Source organism: Lithobates pipiens, unplaced genomic scaffold (assembly GCF_037356315.1).
Source record: "Lithobates pipiens isolate NorthernLeopardFrog02 unplaced genomic scaffold, aLitPip1_a1.2 Scaffold_8, whole genome shotgun sequence".
Lineage (NCBI taxonomy): Eukaryota > Metazoa > Chordata > Amphibia > Anura > Ranidae > Lithobates > Lithobates pipiens.
The window spans coordinates 262949365-262972607 of record NW_027507903.1 but is presented as its reverse complement, the minus strand read 5'-3'; the positions used below and the strand labels follow the sequence as shown (position 1 = coordinate 262972607).

General features: G+C 42.6%; 1 protein-coding gene across 1 annotated transcript in view; it reads left to right on the top strand.

The window, feature by feature from the left end:
* The window catches only part of NTS (neurotensin), a 50889-nt gene extending 38793 nt beyond the window's left edge, over positions 1-12096 (top strand). Inside the window, 2 exon segments of the mRNA XM_077471681.1 lie at positions 1523-1747; positions 11801-12096. Coding sequence (XP_077327807.1) covers positions 1523-1747; positions 11801-11950 — 375 coding nt within the window. The 3' untranslated portion in view covers positions 11951-12096.
* Positions 12097-23243: the final 11147 nt, after the last annotated feature.

Sequence of the window (23243 nt, the reverse complement as noted above, 5' to 3'; positions counted from 1 at the left end):
TTCTAGAATAGAGATGACAATTAGATGCCAATAAAAGTCTCTCATCCGAGTAAACAAGAATTGCCAGCTTCCTGAAGCCTCAAAAGTCCTAGCCGGTGTGGCTACAAGTATCAGCATGGGGGCAGGAAAAGGCCCCAGAAGGTCTGCAAGCTTTGATTGGTATCAACAGATCCAAAGAATCTATTTTATCTCTCATGAAAGCTAAAATATTAGTGGCAGAGAGATGAAAATAATTGCTTTTGATTGTACATGTTGGGCTACAAGTACATGGAAATCTGTATTTGTTGCATGTGCAGACTCTTAGAGAAACACACAAAACCGTTATATGGCACCTGATTGCAGCAGGCATTGATTGGTACTGTCGCAATCAGACCAGTGCACTGGTGTTGGAAATCCTATCCCCGATACAGCGTTCAGCTTTATTCTGGGTCAATTAGACTCTGGTAATTTCAGAACAGGAAAAATTCTGGGGGCTGAGACAGGAACATTCCCCCCAGGGTTAATTGGCCAAAGGCAAGTGCACTGCATGTTGGCAGATTTCATGCCGTTGGTAAATATGCAGAGATCTGTGTGTGTGTGTGTTTGGTGGCCCAGCAGACCAGTCTGTGGACAAACTATTGGGTAGTGGCAGGTTATAGGTTGTTGTGTGTCTAGTGTGTGGGTGTGTGGTCTGTGGGAAGAGTGATTAACACTGGGATTCTAGCTTGTAGGATAGCTGGAAGAACCCTAGAAATGTGGGATAATTGCCAGACTGCTCCCCAACCCTTAGAGTGCATCAGATTGTATGTAAGATTCGTATCTGCCTGTGTGTGATCAGCCAGTTGAATTGGCGTGGTGTCTCTCTCTAGTGGTGGCCAGAGGTAGTGCGTGCTGTGAAGGCGTATCACAGCCATTCTTACTTGCTCAATATAAGTTCCCCCTGATTCCCTCATATCCCCAAATCATGGAACTACATCTTGGTTAGCTAGTCGCTTTGGGCATGCATATCCGTGACAATAATATCTATATATTAACTTTCTAATATACCCTTTCCTATAACTACAGTCTAAACATATGCATTTTTCTTGTTAGTGAACTTTCTTGCATACATTGTTGATTCACTGAGCTATATTAAGTGGTGGAGCTCTAATTAACAGGTCTGGGATGTAAAATGGCTGTAGGTTTTTAGATCTGTCATATGCAGTGACAATAAGATGCCACAGTCGACGCTAAATTGAATTTACATATTCAATAAACAGGGCTATATTTATTTATTTCTCAGAGTAAACACTTCATTCTGGTTATATGAGGAATAAGTGTCAAGGTGTCAACAAATGTAGAAATATAATTATACAGGCAGTAAAAAGATCATAAAGACAATATGGCTCGTTCATTATAATGCATATAATGCATATACGGTAATGCATATAATTTTCACTGCACAAAGCAAAAATAAATCCCATAAATAGAAAATGATAATGTAGAGAGAAAAAATTTCATTTCAAAAAGTATTTTAATTATGTGTTTATGTGTGTCATCATAGGTGAATAAAGCAAGACTTCCATACTGGAAAATTACTCTGCTAAATGTATGCAATCTTATAAACAATCTTAATACCCAAGCAGAAGAAACAGGGGACACTGGAGAAGATGATCTCTTGATGAGAAAACAGTATCCTACATCTATGGATGGATTTAATTTGGAAGCAATGCTGACCACATTCCAGCTTCAGAAAATTTGCCAAAGCAGAGTCTTTCAACACTGGGAGGTATGGTAGAATTTAGGTACTTCAATGTAGAATAAACGGATGACTGTAGAATCTCTCATTTATGTGTAAGCTTTTGGTTTAGGTTGAGCATGGGTTCACTTCCAGCTCACCGATTTGCAGTTTACAGACCCAGCAAACTATCCCAGCTGTTTGTAGCTTTAAAAAACTGCAATAACCCTTTTGTGATCCACCATAACCTTAAATCATGTGAGCGGCCAATACTTAAACCAATTCCCCCCCCCCCCCCCCCAAAAAACTAAATATATATTTGCTTTTTTATTTTATCCAGTGCTAACCAAAGCCTAAATATATACAAAACACTTTACCATAACAAAACTGTGAAGAAAAAAATGGCATACAATAATAGTTTCCACAAAAAATAATATATACAGTCTATATATATATATATATATATATATATATATATATATATATATATATATATATATATATATATATATATATATGTAAAAAAGTAGTAGGTGAGATGCACACAAGATCAGTGAAACAGGTGTGCCAGCAATCGAGTCTGTCCCAAAGACTCAATATAAAAAAGCAGAAAAGGGATTGCTGCACAAACAAAAGTAAATTTATTGCTAAAATTTACATCACATCAGGTATAATTCAGGTATTCAGGTGATGTTTCAGGCTAAGCATGATATCGCCCTTCCTCATGACCACATACCTGCAATAAAAATTGTAACCAACTTCACATATAAAGGCTTATAGCTCACATCTATCATTAATCATATAAAAATGATGTATGAGAGATACAAGGGGTGGTTTGTGTAGATTGATTCCAGCTGAATGTAATTAACTGATTAATGATAGATGTGAGCTATACGCCTTCATATGTGAAGTTGGTTACAATTTTTATTGCTGGTATGTGGTCATGAGGAGGGGCGATATCATGCTTAGCCTGAAATGTCACCTGAATACCTGAATTATACCTTGTTTGTGCAGCAATCCCTTTTCTGCTTATATATATATATATATATATATATATATATATATATATATATATATATATATATTATACATTATGTTGTGTGTGTGTATATATATATATATATATATTTATTGTAATGTTCGGGGGACCAGGTAGATCGCAGGACACAGGCTTTTCATACAACAAAGGGTTTATTAACTTAAATAGCTTTACAGCAGCCAAAAACAAAAGGAAAAAGGTTTGTAGTCTCACCGACTTGCAAAGTCCAGAACAGCTGTCCTTATCAAAACAGCGCTTGATCTTGATGGCAGGTAGCTTCCCCTGCCAGGAGCCTTCCAAACAGGACACTGCTGTCCACTTCAGTTGCTGCAGTCCAAAATAAACACCATCCACCATGTCTTCTCCACACCCATCTACCACTTCCTGTCTTGTTTTTTAAAGACACTTCCTTAACAGGTGGGTTAATCAATTTTTATTCCCTTAAAGAGACCACAACACAAACAGAGGGGAAATATAGCGTCCTTTCAGGACCCAGCCACGGCGTCCTGTACATATCCCCCCCCTGTGCCCCAACGCCAAGGAGGTGGAGGCAACAGTGGAGCTCAAACAATGGACTCGGCAGAAGGCATCTGCATTTTGATGCAGTCTCCCAGGCCTATGCTCCACTACAAATTTAAATTCCTGGAGTGCCAGGAACCATGGCATTAGTCCCTTTTCCCTGTCTCAGCCATGTTAAAGGGGCATGGTCAGAAATCAACCTAAACTTCCTCCCCAAAAGGTAATATCTGAGGGATTCCAGAGCCCACTTAATGGCCAGACACTCTCGTTCAATTATGGCATAGTTTTTCTCCGCTGGTGTTAACTTCTTGCTGAGGAAGACTATCGGGTGTTCCTCGCCATGAATAACCTGTGACAACACCGCTCCCAATCCTACATCAGAAGCATCAGTCTGGACAACAAACTCTTTTGAAAAATTGGGTGCTACCAGGACAGGGTGTTGGCACAGCGCCGACTTGAGCTCCAAAAAAGCCTTCTCAGCGTCTGCATTCCACTCCACCATGACCGATTTCCGACCCTTAGTCAGATCGGTCAACAGAGCCGCCAACGTGGCAAAGTTGGGTACAAACCTCCTGTAGTATCCCACCATGCCCAGGAATGCACGTACCTGCTTTTTTGTGAGGGGGCGGGGCCAATTCTGTATAGCCTCCATCTTGTTGACCTGAGGTTTCACTACCCCTCTACCCACGATATAACCCAGGTATTTCACCTCCTCCATTCCCAAAGCACATTTTTCAGGGTTTATTGTAAACCCCTCCTTCCAAAGAGAGTCCAGCACTGCCTGCACTTTGGGCAAATGTGATTCCCAGTCTTTGCTAAAAATGACTATATCGTCCAAGTACACTGAGGCATACTTCCGGTGAGGTCGTAAAATCCTATCCATTGCTCTCTGGAACGTGGCTGGAGCAGTTTGCAATCCAAAAGGCATCCTTTTGTACTGAAAACTCCCCTCTGGGGTAGAAAAATCAGTTTTCTCTCTAGCGGCCTTAGTCAATGGTATTTGCCAATACCCCTTGGTAAGGTCTAACGTAGTGATATACCTGGCTGGACCTAGTCTCTCGATAAGCTCATCTACCCGGGGCATGGGGTAGGCATCAAACCGGGAAACTTCATTAAGTTTCCGGAAATCATTGCAAAATCGCAGAGTCCCGTTGGGCTTCGGTACCAACACAATCGGGCTCGACCACTCACTCTGCGATTCCTCAATAATCCCTAGGTCTAACATCTTTTTTACTTCCTCTGAAACGGCCTTCCTTTGAGCCTCTGGGATGCGGTAGGGCCGGACAAAAAGTTTGACTCCTGGTTCTGTGACAATATCATGCTCTATGACACTAGTGAGCCCTGGCAAGTCTGAAAATTTTTCTTTATTTCTCTGCAAGCACTCCTTTGCCTGCTGACTTTGGGTTTTAGACAGGGTATTTGCTACTTGGACACTCTCCACCCCAACCCGAGGCTCAAGTTTTGTACTAGCCAGGGAGGTCACTGGTTCCCTGTCTGTCCAGGGCTTTAACAAGTTTACATGATATATCTGGAAGGGTTTCCTCTTGCCTGGCTGGTGGACTCTATAATTTACCTCTCCCACTTTTTCTACAACCTCGAAAGGGCCTTGCCATCTGGCCAAGAACTTACTTTCCACAGTGGGAATCAACACTGCTACTCGATCCCCCACTTGGAAGTTCCTAATTTTGGCTGCCCTATTATAGACCCGTCGTTGAGCCTCCTGGGCTTTTTGTAAATGTTCCTTAACTAGCGGCATCACAGTTCGGATCCTCTCCTGCATTTGAGAGACATATTCAAGAACACTTTTATGCTGAATTGGTTCACTTTCCCATTCTTCTTTAACAAAGTCCAGTAATCCACGAGGTCTCCGCCCATATACCAATTCAAAGGGCGAAAACCCAGTGGAGGCCTGGGGCACTTCTCGGATAGCAAATAGGAGAGCTGGTAACAGGCAGTCCCAGTCTTTCCCATCCCTTTGTACCACTCTCTTGAGCATAGACTTAAGGGTCTTATTAAAACGTTCTACCAATCCATCTGTTTGGGGATGGTAGACCGATGTGCGCAGCTGTTTTATCCGGAACAGTTTGCATACATCAGCCATAACCTTCGACATAAATGGGGTGCCCTGGTCTGTGAGAATTTCCTTGGGAAAATCTGTCCGTGTAAACAACTGGAATAACTCCCGTGCGATAGCCTTAGAGGAGGTATAACGCAGGGGTAGCGCCTCAGGATATCGAGTGGCATAGTCGAGGATCACCAGTATGTAAGAATGACCTCGAGCCGACTTTACCAAGGGACCCACTATATCCATGGCTATCCTCTCGAATGGGACCTCAATTATGGGCAGAGGGACCAACGGGCTCCGGAAATGGGTCGCCGGAGCGGTCAACTCACAGGTGGGACAAGAGGTACAGTATCTCCTTACCTCTGCTTTCAAGCCTGGCCAGTAAAACCGATCGGCGATCCGTGCCTCCGTCTTTTCAACTCCCAGGTGTCCCCTTAAAACATCATCATGGGCCATGTCCAGGACCTTGCGTCTATACTGTTGGGGTACCAATAATTGTTCTACCACATTTTCTATAACTTTAGTAACCCGATAAAGCAATTCATTACATATTGAAAAATGTGGCCACCGCTCATTAGCACCTGGCTCTTGGGGCTCCCCATTTATTACTACAACCTGTTCCCGTGCCCTGGCCAAAGTGGGGTCCTGCATCTGGGCAGTACCAAATGCCCCCTGGGGAACACCCAAATCTGGCAAGTCAGGGGTAGAGGCCATTTCCTCATCCTCTTCCCCCAGCATTACCTGAAGCGGGGAAGGTTCCCCCCCCCCCCCTCAGTGTTCAGGTAGGTCTGAGAACCCCACAATTTGACATCCTTAACAGTATCAGCACTATTTTCATCATTATTAACCAAAGTCTTGGCGTTTTTATCAACTGGGTCCATATTACGAATATGTGGCATCTCAGGGTTATTACCCTCAACAACAGGAACAGAGGTACTAGTTTCTTCCCAGTCTCTGGACCTTTCAGATAGTTCTCCTTGTCTCCAAAGTTTTGCAAATAACGGACAGTCACGTCCTATGATAACGTCATGTACCAAGTTCTTTACCACCCCCACCTCTTGAGTACCAGTGCCACATGCTGTGGAGATGGACACCGAGATGAGAGGGTACTCTCTAGTGTCACCATGAATGCACACAACCCGCAAAATTTTGCTTACCGGACCGATCTTCCCAATTACTCTAGGGTGAACCAGGGTTACCATGCTTCCAGAGTCCAGCAAAGCCTGTGCAGGGTGGTGGTTCACTTGGACTTCACACTCAAACTTCCCCTCTCCAAGGTCAAGATGTGTTGTACACGCTTTATGGGCATAAAAAGACCCCCTCCGAAGAACCCCATTCCATGGGTTCTTCCTGCAATGGGCAGTGGGCCCGGGTATGGCCCCAGGCATGACATCGCCAACATTGTACATCCCCTCCTCTCCGATCAGGAACAGGTCGCTGAGGGAGTAACTGGTGTGACTCTTGGCCTTCCGGGGTGTTGGTTCCAGGGCTCCTAGGGACATCCTTTCGAAGGGCGGCAGTTGGTTGGAAAGGCCTTGGCAGACTGGGCCCTTGACGCTTGGCGGGGCCAAGCAGATCCTCCACCACTGTATATCGTTCCACCATCTCGACAAGGTGGTTTACGGTTTTGGGGTCTCCATGGCTGACCCACCGTTGAAGGTCGTCTGGCAGTGACCTTAAGTATCGGTCCAGCACGACCCGCTCCACAATTTGGGGGCCAGACAACACTTCGGGCTGCAGCCATTTTTTTACAAGTTGCACCAGGTCATGCATTTGAGATCGCGGTGGCCGGTTTGAACGATACTTCCATTGGTGCACTCGTTGGGCTCGAACAGCCGTAGTCACTCCCAACCGAGCCAGTATTTCTGCCTTTAGTTTTTGATAATCTTTAGCATGTTCTGGTGGTAGGTCAAAATAGGCTTTTTGAGGATCTCCGGTGAGGAAAGGAGCAATTAAGCCGGCCCACTGGTCCTGGGGCCACCCTTCTCTCTCTGCCGTCCTCTCAAATGTTGCCAGAAACGCCTCTACGTCATCACTCAGGGACAACTTCTGCAAGAAATGGCCTTATGGTCACCTGGTTGCAAGGGGCAACGGCCACTTGTTCACGGCCCTGAGAAAGCTGCTGCACTGCTTCTTTTAAGGCAGTTATCTGAGCCTGCATTACCCCTTGTTGGGTCGCTTGCTGGGCTGCTAACTGGGCCACCAACAGGCGAGTATTTTCTTGCTGCAGAGCCAGCGCCTCATTGTGGTGCATTTTTTGTACCTCCAGCTGGGTTGCTAAGCGCTGATTAGCTTCCTCATGGCGAGTCTGCGCTTGCATATTAGCCAAGGACAGCTGTTTAATTAGCTCCTCCATTGTTTCAGCTTTCAACAGTTGTGCAGCTTTAACCCAGGACATAAATTCACTGTACTGTCCCTTTAAATGTCAGTTCAAATCCAATGCAAAAAAAAAAAATAGCAAGAAAAACGCCTGTTACTTTGTCCTGCCCGCATTTGAGCACCACTTGTAATGTTCGGGGGACCAGGTAGATCGCAGGACACAGGCTTTTCATACAACAAAGGGTTTATTAACTTAAAGAGGGATTCCGCCCAAAAAAAAATATTAAAAGCCAGCAGCTATAAATACTACAGCTGCTGACTTTTAATAAATGGACACTCACCTGTCCCGGGTTCCAGCGATGCCGGCAGCCGAGGCCGATCGACCGCTCGGGCCTCGGCTGCTGCCGCCGCCATTCGAGGTGAGGGAATCAGGAAGTAAAGCGAATCGGCTTCACTTCCCGGTTCCCTACTGCGCATGCGCGAGCTGCGCCGCGCAATAGGAAATCTCTGCGCTGTCACTGGGACCCGTGTGTGTCCCAGCAGACAGCGCGGCAGGGCAGGAAATGGCGTAGACTCCCGTGGGAGTCTATGCCCGGAAGTGGGTGAAAATACCTGTCTTTGACAGGTATCTCCACCCCCCTCCCCCCTGAAAGGTGTCAATTGTGACACCGGAGGGGGGGGGGGGGTTCCGATCAGCGGAGGTTCCACTTTAGGGTGGAATCCCGCTTTAAATAGCTTTACAGCAGCCAAAAACAAAAGGAAAAAGGTTTGTAGTCTCACCGACTTGCAAAGTCCAGAACAGCTGTCCTTATCAAAACAGCGCTTGATCTTGATGGCAGGTAGCTTCCCCTGCCAGGAGCCTTCCAAACAGGACACTGCTGTCCACTTCAGTTGCTGCAGTCCAAAATAAACACCATCCACCATCCACCATGTCTTCTCCACTCCTCCACACCCATCTACCACTTCCTGTCTTGTTTTTTAAAGACACTTCCTGGGTTAATCAATTCCTGGGTGGGTTAATCAATTTTTATTCCCTTAAAGAGACCACAACCCAAACAGAGGGGAAATATGGCGTCCTGTACAATATATATATATATATATATATATATATATATATATATATATATATATATATATATATATATATATATTATACATTATGTTGTGTGTGTGTGTGTATATATATATATATATATATATATATATATATATATATATATATATACACACACACACATCATTTTTTAATCCAATTTGTGTTCACAGCTTTAGAAACCGACTACCAATAATTCATTTCCTTGCCTTTGAACTGTGGTCAGGTGGCTTAGAATGGCCAATACTGGGATATTTTTTATGCTGCCTTTTCCTATAAAAGAAGATCTTTGTAGTGTTGGAGTAGAGGTATAGGGAGAGCTGGCAGTGTGTGATTAGGAAGTTTTGGTATATAGTATTATTTACAGAGCACTATTGTGCTTTATACAGTTACTGTATTGTGCTGCATTTCTCTGAATAACAGTGTGGTGGGCTATATATTAGTGTGCACCCCCACTATGTTTACAGTACATAGACCCATTCGTTCTTTTTAGGATTACTGTTTTGTCAGTGTCAGCAAGAACTCCAGCTGCTGTTTAGCAGCCTTGTCCCCTTATGGATGTTTTTTTTTTTTGTTTTGCTATTTTTAATTCACATTTTATTTTATTTTTTATATTTAGCTAAGCTTAAAAAAATACAAAACAGGGTTTGAAATTTAGGGATCAATTCACTAAGAATTAAATACCCCATTATTATTTGAGTTAAAATAACTCATGCAGAATTTAACTCAGGAACGTGCAATTCGCACAAAATAAACACACGTTAATATACCACATGAGATACTGCACACCTTTGTTTTCTAATTTGTGTCTTTTTTTATTTATTCTGCTATCAGTACAGAATCCCCACTGACAGCAGATGAGTCATTGGTTGTTAAGTGCCAGCTTCTTAACAACCAGCTACTATTTATTAAATACTTCATGACTTGACCACAAATTGTTTAACACATATTTTTGTTTACTTCTTTTGTGAATTGACTTTTAGGGCTCCTTCACATGGACGTGTCTGTGTACGGAGCCTGCTCTGCTCAGCAGGGATCGCTCTGTCAATCTACTATGAGCAGGAAGATGACAGGACCATCTCTGCACACTGTGCAGGGGCGGACCTGTCAGAGCGCCGCTCTTCCCTATGGGGGATCGGATGAAGACGGACCATAGAGTCCTCACCCGTTCCAATTTGCAGACAGATGTAAAAGTAGGTCTTTCCTCCGTCACACTTTTTTGGATCGGAGCGGATGTCAGAGGACATGTCACCGCTGACATCCGATGCTCCATAGAGGTCTATGGAGCGTCCGTTCAGGTCCGCCTAAAAAACTGACAGGCGGGCCTGAACGGATCGTCCACGTGAAAGAGGCCTTAGACAGGTTTATGTGGTATTTACCAAGCGTTCCTTATTTATATGGTAAATACTGCATAAACCTGTAGTAAATTTAAATTTTTCATATTGTATGAGATATTTGGGTTAAACGTGTCGCATGACCCAAATATCTCATGTGATATTTTTGTAAACTGACCTTTTAGTATTTTAGTTTTTTCTTTTTGAGAGGAGTTATGTTTTATTCTGATATTTGTAGATGGTTTTATTTCAGGGTCAGCAGAGTGAACTTGGGACTGACACAAGTTGCCCTTTGTTTGCAGCACATCCCTGTATATTTGTATATTTTGGAAAAGGTCCTTGTACTACTTTGGTGTGATTCTAGTGCGATTTTGGCCCCATAGAATATACAGACCTTATCAAAGGTGTATCCAAGTAGCACTACATGATCACACTGTAATTCAGACAAAATCGGATTGCGTTAGTGTGAACCTTGCCTCCACCTCTCGAAAAATGAAACTTAATTTCCTAAAAAAGGTGAAAAGTGGACAAAATCCATTACAGAAGGGATCAAATGCAGGGGAAAAGGAATAGCTTTTTTTTTATTCTTTTAATAATAATATAAAAGTACATTTTTTTTACAGATTAAACAAATTCAGAAATTGTGAATCCTTTTATAACAAGACAAAAAAAATCAAATTATGTTTTATTAACAGAGAAATTTAGAGAAAGGTAACTGAAATGTTCCAAACTGACAGTCTTGCGATCTCCAATAATCATTACAGAAATAAATATAACAATTGCATGAGGTCTGCTTCTGTGATTATTCATTCACAAATTAATAAGATATAATGATATCTAATTCCCTGAGGCACTTGCTACCTTCTAAAAAATAATTATACACTAGATAATATTCTTCCTATCTAGAGTTTGTGGCATGCAGCAGTATAAACTCCAATCCTATCACTCTTGCATTGAAAACACCATTATGCAATGTTAACCGATTCCCGACCACCTCACGCAGATATACTATGGCAGAAGGGCACGTACAGGCAGATTAACGTACCTGTGCATTGTCCTTTAAGAGGTGGCTTGCGGGGATACCCACGATCGTCTCACAGTGAGGAAGAATGGGGAGATACTAACGTAAACAAGCATTTCCCCGTTCTGCCTAATGACACTGTCACTCATCACAGCTCCCTGTAATTGGGAGCTGTGATCAGTGACGTGTCACACACAGCCCCTCCCCCCTACAGTTGGAATCACTCCCTAGGACACACTTAACCCCTACAGCACCACCTAGTGGTTAACCTCTTCACTGCCAGTCACGTTTACACAATTTTTTATTTTTAATCACACCATTTTTAATCGCACTGATCGCTGTAGAAATGTGAATGGTCCCAAAATTGCTCCAAAAGTGTCCGATGTGTCCGCCATAATGTCGCAGTCATGATAAAAATCGATGAATAAAAATGCAATAAAACTATCCCCTATTTTCTAGACGCTATAACTTTTATTGCTTTTTTTTTACCAAAAATATGTAGAAGAATACGTATCGGCCTAAACTGAGGAAAAAAAGTGTTTTTTTTATATATTTTTTGGGGATATTTATTATAGCAAAAAGTAAAAAATAATATATGTATTCTTTAATTAAAGATCTGAGAAATCTGTGGTATTTTCCAAATTTTTTGAGGACAATTTTTTTAATTCAACAGGCTAACACAAACTAACACTTTTTTTTTTTTTTTTTTTTTAGCTAATTCAGCAAGATTACTTGGATTCCACCAACTCAAACAGTGAAAATGAAGATGTTGTAAAGAGGAAAAGCCCTTATATTTTTAAACGACAGGCACATATAAGCAAAGCAAGAAGACCATACATATTGAAAAGAGGCACTTATTACTAATCAATATAAATCATTAATATGTGTTCAATTTATAAGTAAATGTGATTTATGGTTATTTTCCTTACTATTAAAGCTATATTTGTGTCATAAATATATTGAAAAATGATTGTCCTTAATATACAGTAAATGTGTTTTTATTCATGTTATTCTTAAATGTGATTTTTTTAATATACATAAAAAATATATGGACTTTTGCATTTAAAATAAATATCACTTATCTGCATGATGGTGATCCAAATAGTCAGTAAGAAGCAGAATTTGTCCTGAATAATGACTGTTAATATTTAATGTAAGAGTGAACTGGATGTGGTGACTAGCTGGATTGTTGGAAGCAAGCTTTTTTTGTTTTCTCAAATTTACACAGCCAGCCCACTTCCTATAGGCCCAGAGTGTCATGGACACACCCCTAGGAGTGCATCATCACACAGCTCATGCCCACAATGACGTGAGAGCAATTCCCACCAGGAGGAAGGACAACTGACTGCCCAAGAAGAGGAATAACCCAAATTGGCTTGAAAACTGCATACACTTTTTTTTTGTTAAGATTCTAAAGGGCTTCATAGAGGAAGGGTGGGATGTTGTGAGGAAGCTGGATAAGTTGGATCTGGATATACCTTGCAAGTACATGCTTTTTTCCCCTGGAAGTCACTGCGAGGGTTAATTGCTCATTTACGTCTAGGGGAACAATAAAGGGAAATATACGTACCCGATCCTCCACTACTCCCTGCAGCTAGATAAGTCTCCAGTGCTTCTGCACCCTTGTGCTCTAGTGGTCTAATTATTGACATCTTTAAGACTAGAATAGGGTCAATAGTCCACCACTGGATCATAGGGAAGCGTCTCCAGGCAGGTTAGCAGAGGATAAGGTAAGTAACATGTTCTCTCCTATCCCCTGAGAAAATGGATATTAGCCCTTGCAGTGCAGGACAGCCCCACTGAAAGGAATATTTGTATCTGCCTACAGCTGGGCATTAAATAGTGGCTCAGTAATTATACAAAATATTGGTGAATCCTGGTGCCTGTGCAGGTCGTTGATGTGTTCACATTTTGACTTACTACAAACTTACAATGTTGCAGTCCAATCATAAGTAAAAGAAAAATGCTTTCTCTTGTCTGCAGCAGACTGTTGGCATAAGCTAACCTTGTCATTGGAGACCATGGGCTGCTTTTTAATAAAAAGGTGGCACTTTTGTGACCAATGATACTGTTGTATGTGGTAACATGTCAAGAATTTTCTCATGTAGATGTGTAAAATCGAAAAACCTTTACCACTAATAGGGGATTTTCATCAATTGTAGAGAAATCGAGCAGCAACTAAAAAATAGTATAGTGATATAACAAAGATTAAATGTTAAAGATGGTAAACGGCGATCTCTCTATAGTCCCTGTCAGTCCACTCCCCCCACAGATAGAAAGCACCTCCATGGGGAACATTTAACCCTTTGATCACCCCTGGTGTTAACCCCTTCTCTTCCAGTGTCATTTACAAAGTAACCAGTTTTAATAGCTCTGATTGCTGTATAAATGTCACTGGTGTCTGGTCTGTCTTCCGCAATGTTGCAGTCCCACTAAAAATCGCAGATCACCGCCATGAGTAGTAAAAAAATAAAAAATAAAATAATAAAAATGACATAAATCTATCCCCTATTTTGTAGACTCGATAACTTTTGCGCAAACCAATGAATATATGCTAATTAGGATTGTTTTTACCAAAAATATGTAGAAGAATACATATTGGACTAAACTGAAGAAGAAATTATTATTATTTTTTGGATGTATTATAGCAAAAAGTAAAAAATATTTTTTTTTTTCAAAATGCCTTTTTTTTGTTTAATAATAAAATAAAAACCGCAGAGGTGATCAAATACCACCAAAAAAAAAAAGCTCTATTTGTTGGAAGAAAAGGACATCAATTTTGTTTGGGTACAGCATTGTATGCCCGTCAGTTAAAGCAACACAGTGCCCTATCGCAAAAATGGCCTGGTCATTAAGGAGGAAATATACCTTAAACTTTATTTAGCCAATAAAAAAACTGCTAGAGTTTTATAAGACCTGTGTACACATATCTTTTATTGTAATTCTATAGAATAGTCAAAGGAGTTAAAGTGTGTACAAAAGAAAGGGGTCACAAGTGCTGAGACATTGGCAGAAGTGTGTGTTTACAATTAAATGAAAGCACCCCACAACTGCATGCAATGCACATGGTTGTACATGCTAGTTCGGGGTTGAAATATGGTTAAAGCAGGCAGTGCAGAGGCAATACGACGCCTCCTTACTGCTCGTCAAAAGATCTCTAAAGAACAATCTGAATGCTGACTGCTCTTTAGAGACCAAAGCACGTGAGAACAAGCCCTTAATTATTATTGTTTTTTTTAAACAGTTTTCAGAATTTTATTTATCTACTTTTTTTTTTTTTTTTAGACAGAGACAACATGTGACATTGTGTGATTTGGTGTGTGTGAACATGCATGTGTTAGCAGATGTGTGGGGTGCCATTAATAATTAAAGGCACTACTGAGTGTCTACTAAAGGATACTGTGTTTCTTTGTGCACATTACTGTCATGCAAAGGTGTGAATCTAGCTTTGTAGTGGGGTCACATCAGTGTGCTGTGACTTGGCCACAGTGTTATTGTATGTGTGCTTTACACACGGTTTTAGCCCTTGTACACATGGTCGGAGAATCCGTCGGAATGTGTCCTATCAGACCATGTCGTCGGATAATCCGACTGTGTGTGGTATGCATCGGACTGATTCCGTCCGAATATCCGTCGGACCCAATTTTCCAACATGTTGGAAATATTTCCCGACCAACTGGGCCGGTCGGACATACTCCGATCATGTGTAGCGAATTTTGATCGGACCAAGTGCCACGCATGCTCAGATCAAATTCCTACATCAAAGCTATTGGCTACTAGCCTGAATGTAGTCCCATCATAACGAAATTACGTCATCACGTTCTGAAAGATCGGATTTTTCAACAACTTAGTCCGACCATGTGTATGCAACAGTTTTGGACAAGATCCGATGGACAAATTCCAACGGAGAAAATCCGACGGATTTGGTTGTCGAAATCTCCGACCGTGTGTACAGGGGCTTAGGTGTGCTCTCATTGAATTCTATTAGGCAGTGTGTTTTCTGAAAGCACATCAATGTGCAGCATGCAGGACTTTGATGTGGTCTCATGAAAATGCATGTCCTAAAACAATTCATCAGGAGCGTACCCTAAGTCGCACATACAATCTCACTGTGGTCAAACTGCAGTGCACTGGTGTGAGTCCAATATTAGGCCCCCTTGGGTCAGCCTGTCAGTTTTCCAGCAGGCCCTGTCGGACCCTTCATTATCCTCTATGTGTCTATACCCATCGATATCAAATCCGATTGGCTAAAATCATTTCCCATCCATCTAGCGAATCAGATCAAATGGCATTCGGGTGTAAATGGACAGGCGTTTACATCTAACTGCCCATAGAAGAGAGAGGGCTGTGTCAGTGTCCGCTCTGCATAAGCAAAGTGGACACGGACCTTTCATCTGCCGGCTCAGCTGGGATCAGTGGACAGATCCCCCCGCTAAGCAGTGTGCCCCTTGAGAAAGGGACCCTAGGGATAAAAAAAAGAGTGAATAGTTGGAGGTTTGGGTAATAAGTGTATGTGTTCATGATGAGTAGAGTAAAGCAGTGCAGCGAAAGTTCTAAGGCTGCATTATAGGGACAGGACAGTTACTAGAGTAGTAAACTGGGATGGAAAGGGTGTCAGACAGATGGGTATGTGGACAGTGGAATGTCCAGAGCTGAGACCAAAGGCAGGAACTTGCAGTGTAGATTTATGTAGGGTAAAGCAGATAGGAGAAGGGATAAAGTGAACAAGGAAAAGGTCAGGAGGATCAGTGTCAACTTATTGCATGACTGTGCAGGGAAGGTAAAAAGAATTGCAGACTTCTGGAGGTGAGATGAGCCGGTGTCTTGTCAAATACTGTCCCCTGTCGGATAGTGTCTGCCCTGTACTGCGCTTGTGCAGTACGGAGGACAAGGAGATTCCAAAGGTCTCAGAAGATGAACGGCGCCTGCGCACTGAGTCCAGGTTCCAGCCCCACCATCCAAGTGGACATAGAGTTACAATAAAAAATTGCAGAGCGAATCGAGGCTGTGCCCGAAGCGTGGCGAGTGAAGCGAGCCCGCGAGGGGCCCTCTTACTAAGTGCTGTTTAACATCATCTACCATATGTCCGCTTGCATGGTGGGACTGGAACCTGGACTCAGGGCACAAGGTACCATTAAGTGTGCAGGCGCCATTCCTCTTCGGAGACTTTCGGCATCTCCTTGTCCTCCGTACTGCGCAAGCGCTGCTCCTGCGCAGTACGGGGTGGACACTATCCGATGGGGGTGCAGTTCTCGGCAGAACACAGGATCAAGTGAGGCTAATGCTGGCCATACATTGTATGAAAAATCATTCAAATCCATTTTCAAAAAACAAACATTTGGCCATGAGAGCAAACAATAGTGCCATCATGCCATCATGTAATGACCGATAAATTGTTCAATAGACAAAAATCAGTTTTTTTGTTTGTTTTTTTCACATATATCAGTGCAAACAGTTTGGACGGGAAACACGTTAACCTTTCAATTTATCGTTCGCTCAGCAGAAAATTTCCAAACTTGTCCTTCGTTTTTTCAGCTCGAAAACATCCCAACAGATTGATTTGTGCCCATTAACTGGCTGAAAAATTAACAAACTGTCTAAATGACCGAATTTCGGACTATTTTTCATATAGTGTAGGCCAGCATGAGGAAGAAGGTGAAGTGACAGGGGAAGGATAACGGGGTGGGAGTGGAGCTTAGAAGGACGGGAATAATTAGACTTTATATACACTAGTAAATACACTCTTTATTCTGTTTTTTCCCACTCGCTGTAGCAAGGGATGAAATACCCTATGCTAGCAGCATACTGGAGAGTTATACCACTGCTTTCACACAAAAGCAGCAGCCCTGGGTCTCCAGAGGCTTAACTCTGCTCTTTCACAGAGTTCCAATTAACAGCACACATGCTGTATGTAAAAAAACTAAAAGAAGAACATATTTCTTAATGTACTGTATATGCAATGTGAATGCATATTACAGTGATACATACCAAGGTTTCAAATGAACTTTTACATATGAATGCAGACCTTGCATTATGATTGCATTAAAGTGATTGCAAACCCCTATTTTTTTTTTTTTTTATAACAAATATGTTATACAGTAAAACCTCGGATTGCAAATAAAATGGTTTACGAGCGTTTCACAATACGAACTGTTTTAAAAAAAAATCCTGTCTCGCAATACAGGCAGGATTCAAGCCTCTGGGGTGTGCAGCACCACATGTGGTCAGAGATATGGGGGAACCAGTGACACTTGGAGATACTCTGAGCCTCTCGGAGACGCTCGGAAACACGCCATTTCCGAGAGTCTCTGAGCATCTCTGAGTGTCTCCGAGCATCTCCGAGTGGTCTCCGATCGTTTCCAAGTGTCTCCAGCACCCCCCCCCACCTCTGGCCACATGCATTACACTAGCAGTGATACTGGAACTAATTAGCTGAGTTTCCATTGATTCCTATGGAGAAACTCACTTTGATATACAAGTGTTTTGGATTACAAGCATGCTTCTGGACCAGATTATGCTCATAATCCAAGGTACTACTGTACTTACCTGTACAATGGTTTTGCACAGATCAGTTCCAATTCTTCTCTTCTGGGGTCCTTTGCTGACGCTACTGGCTCCTCCCTCCTGCCTAGGGCCCACTATAACAAGCCTCAATGCATGCTATGGCTCCCTCTGCTGTCTCTAAGCCAATGAGGAGGGAGAACGCAGAGAGAGCCACTCTCCTCATTCACTAGGCTGGATCAAGATCAGTCTCAAGTATAAAGGGGGTCTGCACTCAGAAGGTGTTTTACCTTAATGCTTAGAATGAATTAAGGTAAAAAAAAACTTTCAGCCTTTAGAACTACTTTAATCACTTGCCAACCGCTGCACGCCAATATACGTCAGCACAATAGCAGCGGTAGGCAAATGGGCATACCTGTAAGTCCCCTTTAATTGATGGGGCTAGCGGCACGTGCGCCCGTCGTGTACAGGGTGACCGTGCCCAAGATTGTGCCCGGCAATCCTGTCATGGAGCCACAGAACGGGGACATGTCTATGTAAACAAGGCATTTCCCTGTTCTGCCTTGTGACATGACAGAGATCACTGCTCCCTGTCATTGGGAGCAGTAATCGCTGTCATGTGAGTTGAAGCCCACCCCCCCCCCCCCCCACAGAATCACTCCCTAGGACACAGTTAACCCCATTGATTGCCTCCTAGTGGTTAACCCCTTCTTTGCCAGTGTAATTTACAAAGTAATCCGTGCATTTTTATAGCACTGATCACTGTATAAATGACAATGGTCAATGGTCCCAAAATAATGTAAAAGTGTCTAATGTGCCTGCCATATGTCACAGTCACAATAAAAATCACACATTGCCACTATTACTGGTAAAATAATAATAATAATAAAAATGCCATAAATCTATCCCCTATTTTGTAGAAGATATAACTTTTGTGCAAACCAATCACTATACGCTTATTGCAATTTTTTTTACCAAAAATATGTAGAAGAATACATATCGGCCTAAACTGAAGAAAAAAATTGTTTTTTATATATTTTTGGGGGATTCTTATTATAGCAAAAAGTAAAAATTATTGCTTTTTTTTCAAAATTATCGCTCTTTTTTTGTTTATAGTGCAAAAAATAAAAACTGCAGAGGTGATCAAATACCACCAAAGAAAATCTCTATGTGTAGGAAAAAAAGGATGTCAATTTTGTTTGGGTGCAATGTCGCACGACCACGCAATTGTCAGTTAAAGCGACGCAGGGATGAATCGCAAAAAGTGCTCTGGTTAGGAATGGGGTAAAACCTTCTGGGGCTGAAGCGGTTAAAGAACACTGACTGTAAATAAAATCCTATCCCACCAGCATTTAGTATGTAAATATATCAGCTAGGACAGGACTACTACTGGCCACCCCACACAAATGTTTCATTTTGTTTTAGAGAACAAATGCAATATGGGAGTAAATGCAGGTGTCCGCGCACAAGGGTTCTGATTTATTATTCTTTACAGGCTTGATGAAAATACATAAATCTCTGTAGTGCAGCCAAGGTGAGTGAAGATTGAGCTTCTACAAAGTGCAGAAAACAGAACATAACACAGTAGTTTGAATTTTTAAAAGGGTAGAAAGGTCCTTTTCTAGCCCAATGAGCAATTATTTATTTCAAATTCACAATCATATGTAGGAAAATTTAGAAAAATAAGAACTTCCTTGCGTATTATGGGTAATTTAAATCGAACATAACTTTATAGGACATTCTACTTGTTTAGGAAATCAATCCCAATGTGTTCACACGTCTAATTTGCCTGCAATTAAAATACAAATTACACTGTTAGAATAAGTGGTGATTGAATTAGAGGAATTGCTGATTCCCTGCAATATCTACTCACCGATCTATCCAATGTGAGGATACCTGCAAATGTAACTTATGAACAACATGATGCTATGTAGAATGAATACATCTGCAGGCATTGAATATCGATACATTGAAAAAATCAAATTTTAAACAGTTTCACTCAACAGGAGTTGGCATATTTCACTTTATTTTGAGAAAAATATACTGCAGATCATTTAGATTTTGACGTACTGTATATACACACATTAAACAAATGTGTTTGCTGTAAAATAAAATCGTTTTTATAAATTACATGTTACTATACAATAACGATAAATTTGTTGAGTATAGCCTCAAATAACACCTAAACCTAGGCATAAAAAAGTACCATCATCCAAAATGATATAGGGAAACAAAAGGAGGGGTAAGAGCGTGAGGGTAGCTGATGGGGCTAGCCAAACAACTACTCAAACCCCCATTTTTTGTAGTAGATTATCTTGGTACTGATAAATACATTTACAATTCTTAGTTAAAAAATCCAATTCATTGCATATAAGAAGGAGAAAAAAAAAATACAAAAATCAAATTAAAATGTTTGCATAAACAATTTACAAATACTCAGAGGTTTCCCCTAGAGTTATCTGTTATTGAAGTGTTTCCCATAGATTAACCAAACCTCAACTACGTAGTTTCATGGTACAAACACCACTTCATCAGGAGGAGTAATCTATAAGTCAAGTAGTCAGATGAAACCCAAGAACATATAATGAAAATTTTGGACAATATCAAGTAAACTATTTACTTGATGTTGTCATACATTTTTATTATATGTTCTTGTGTTTCATCTGACTACTTGTCTTATAGATTACTCCTCCTGACGAAGCAGTGTTTGTACCGTGAAACTAGTTTAGGTCTGGTTAATCTATGGGAAACACTTCACCAACAGATAACTCTAGGGCAGGGATATGCAATTAGTGGACCTCCAGCTGTTGCAGAACTACAAATCCCATGAGGCATAGCAAGACTCTGACAGCCACAAGCATGACACCCAGAGGCAGAGGCATGATGGGACTTGTAGTTTTGCAACAGCTGGAGGTCCGCTAATTGCAGAGTATTTTTTAATTGTTTATGCAATCATTTTAATGTGATTTTTGTAATCTCTTTCTCCTTTTTATATGTAATAAATAGAATTTCCTGTCGCATCATGGCAGCATACACTCTGGGTTGTGACTCCGCCCCCACAACCTGATAGGACCACATAGCTATAAGATGAAGATACGCCCCCCGCCCCGGTATTCTCTTATTTTTCCTCACCTGTTGGGACCGCACGGATCATCACCCCCTTACCGCTTCGCCCCAGCCAGATTCTAGCCTCTCCTGGGTGGAAGTCCTTACCGGTACAGCCTCTAAAGGAAGCTAAATGGAAGGAACCCCACTCTGGTGATCTCAGGGGTATGAATACTTTTTCTCTGCAAACAGAGCATTGCCTCTATAGCCGTTGGAAGTAAGCCTTAAACAGGCTGAAGGCATAAAATAAAAAGATCGGTCTTTAAGCCTTAAACAGGCTTAGTACCTGCGGTGGTCTCCGGTTTCCTCTTCCTCCCTGGTGTCACTCTGTCTACAGCTTGACAGCATACTCTCTGCCTTCAGTATCTCTTGTCACCTTAGGTTGTCTGGTGCCTTTCCCCCAGTGTTGCCTTTCTGCCATATTTTACTTCCCTTTGCTGAGCTCTGTATCCCTCAGCAGCTGCAGCATTCTTCCTGGTCACTCTGCTGCTTTGCACATGCTCACTGTGCACTTTGGGCAGCCTGTGTATGTCTATCTATGTCTTTTCCCTTTTCCAAGATGGCGCCGGCGGCCGGACGGCTCTACTGAGCATGTGCGGCAGGGACATGACCCCGGCTCCAATTTTAAAGGGTGAAGATGCCTTTTTTTAACGCAGATGCCTTTTTTTGCCTGTATTTCATGCTCAGCTGAATTTCATGACTGCTGCATTTCTGTTTTTTCTGCCCCAGTTTTGCCTCTCTGTTTGGTAAGTATCTCCCCTGTATTTTTCTTTTCTCTATTCCCCTCTTGTTTCTGTTATGGCTTTATTTTCCTTACCCTTTTTGTGTTACCTGTGTCCTCAGGCTTCCCCTGTTCCCTATCCATGGAGACCACTGCTCCAGCAGATCACCACCAGCATAATAGGTAAGGGGGGAGGAGTTTGGTAAGTAGAGAAGATCGAAAAAGAGAGCAGGACGCACTAGCGCTACCTAAATGGTTAGCCCCATCAGGTCCGCAAGATCATCTCGCAGAGATTCCTCGCATAGAAGCCGCTCTGGCCATAGGCGGAGCCATTCGGGTGGAGGAAGTCGCTCAGGGAAAGGGAGTCGCAGAAGGAGTCGCTCCAGGTCTCGTTCAAGGCGCAGCCATTCCCGCTGAAGAAGATCCCCTGATCGGAGGCACCATTCATCAGCAAGCCACTCCCATCCTTCTAAAAAATACCTGCCAGGTATGCGGGGCCATAGCCCTTCCAGATATGTTGGCATGCCGCAGGTGCTTTGAAGAAGCCACCAGAGAGAAAGGGCAAGAACACAGAGAGCTCACAGAGTCTTCTGCCCCACGTGTCGCTCCCGACATGGAATTATCTCCAAGGGGTGCTTCGCCGGCTCCCCCAAGTACTACCAGAGAGCATGATTCTCCTTCAGATGAGGAAGAACTAGAGGCTTCAGTGGGCTTTGACTTCTCCCTAATAGAGCCTTTTGTGAGATCAGTGAAGGGGCCATTAGCTGGGAGGAACCCCAGGAGGCCCAACCCAAAAGGAGAAAATATTCCTCGAACCTGAAGAGAGAACCCGAAGCCTTCCCCTTCATTGATGAGTTGGAGGAACTTATCAGAGACGAGTGGCAGAGACCCCAGAAGAAAGCAAGTCTCAACAATCGGCTTGCCAAACTATATCCTCTAAAGGAGGCTAAAATTAATCTCTCGTGTCCCCGCCAGTGGTGGATGCATCCCTCATGCGTCTGGCCAGACGCGTTACGCTCCCTATCGAGAATGCCGTGTCATTCAAGGATCTCAAAAGAGCTTACCTAGCATCAGGAGGAGTATGCAGGCCAGCAGAGGTTCTTGTAGCTGTGGGTAAGGCTATTGCCAGTTGGTCAGCAAGCACAGAAAAGCTTATATCCAAGGCGCTGATCAGGACCAGATAGTTAGGGCCCTGCAAGAACTAAGCCTTGCAGGGGATTTTGTGGCAGAGGCATCTGTGGATGCTGTTAAGTCTGCATCCAGGGCTATATTGTCCTCGGTAATGGCCAGACGGGCTCTATGGTTCAAACCCTGGGCGGCAGATCCTGCTTCCAAATGCAATTGGTGCCGCATCCCGTATGATGGCGAGAACCTTTTCAGCGCAATTTGGACTATGCTATTTCTAAGGTCACTGGCAGAAAATCAGGGCTTATCCCCTCAAAAAGAAAGCCAAAGCTTCAGAGGTCTCCTCCCTTTAAGCGTAACCTCCCGGACAGGTACAGGGATGCCAAGTCCTACAGGCCTGTTAGGGAGTACAGAAGGCACTGGAAGGCCCCTCAAACGTCCTTCCTGAAGTTCCAAGACCCCGGCATCTACTGACCAGAAGTCCTTTTTGAGGGTGCGTCCGCCCAGCCAGCAGTGGTGGGGGCCAGACTCTCAAAGTTCAAGCTGGTCTGGGCGGAAACAATAAGCGACCCCTGGACATTAACCACCGTTCGCGTTGGGCACAGATGGTCATTCAGGTGACTTCCCCCGGGAGACCATTTTTGCCCAACAAACCTCCCGTCATCCCCGCAAAAAGGTTAGCCTTGACCCGATACGTTCAGGATC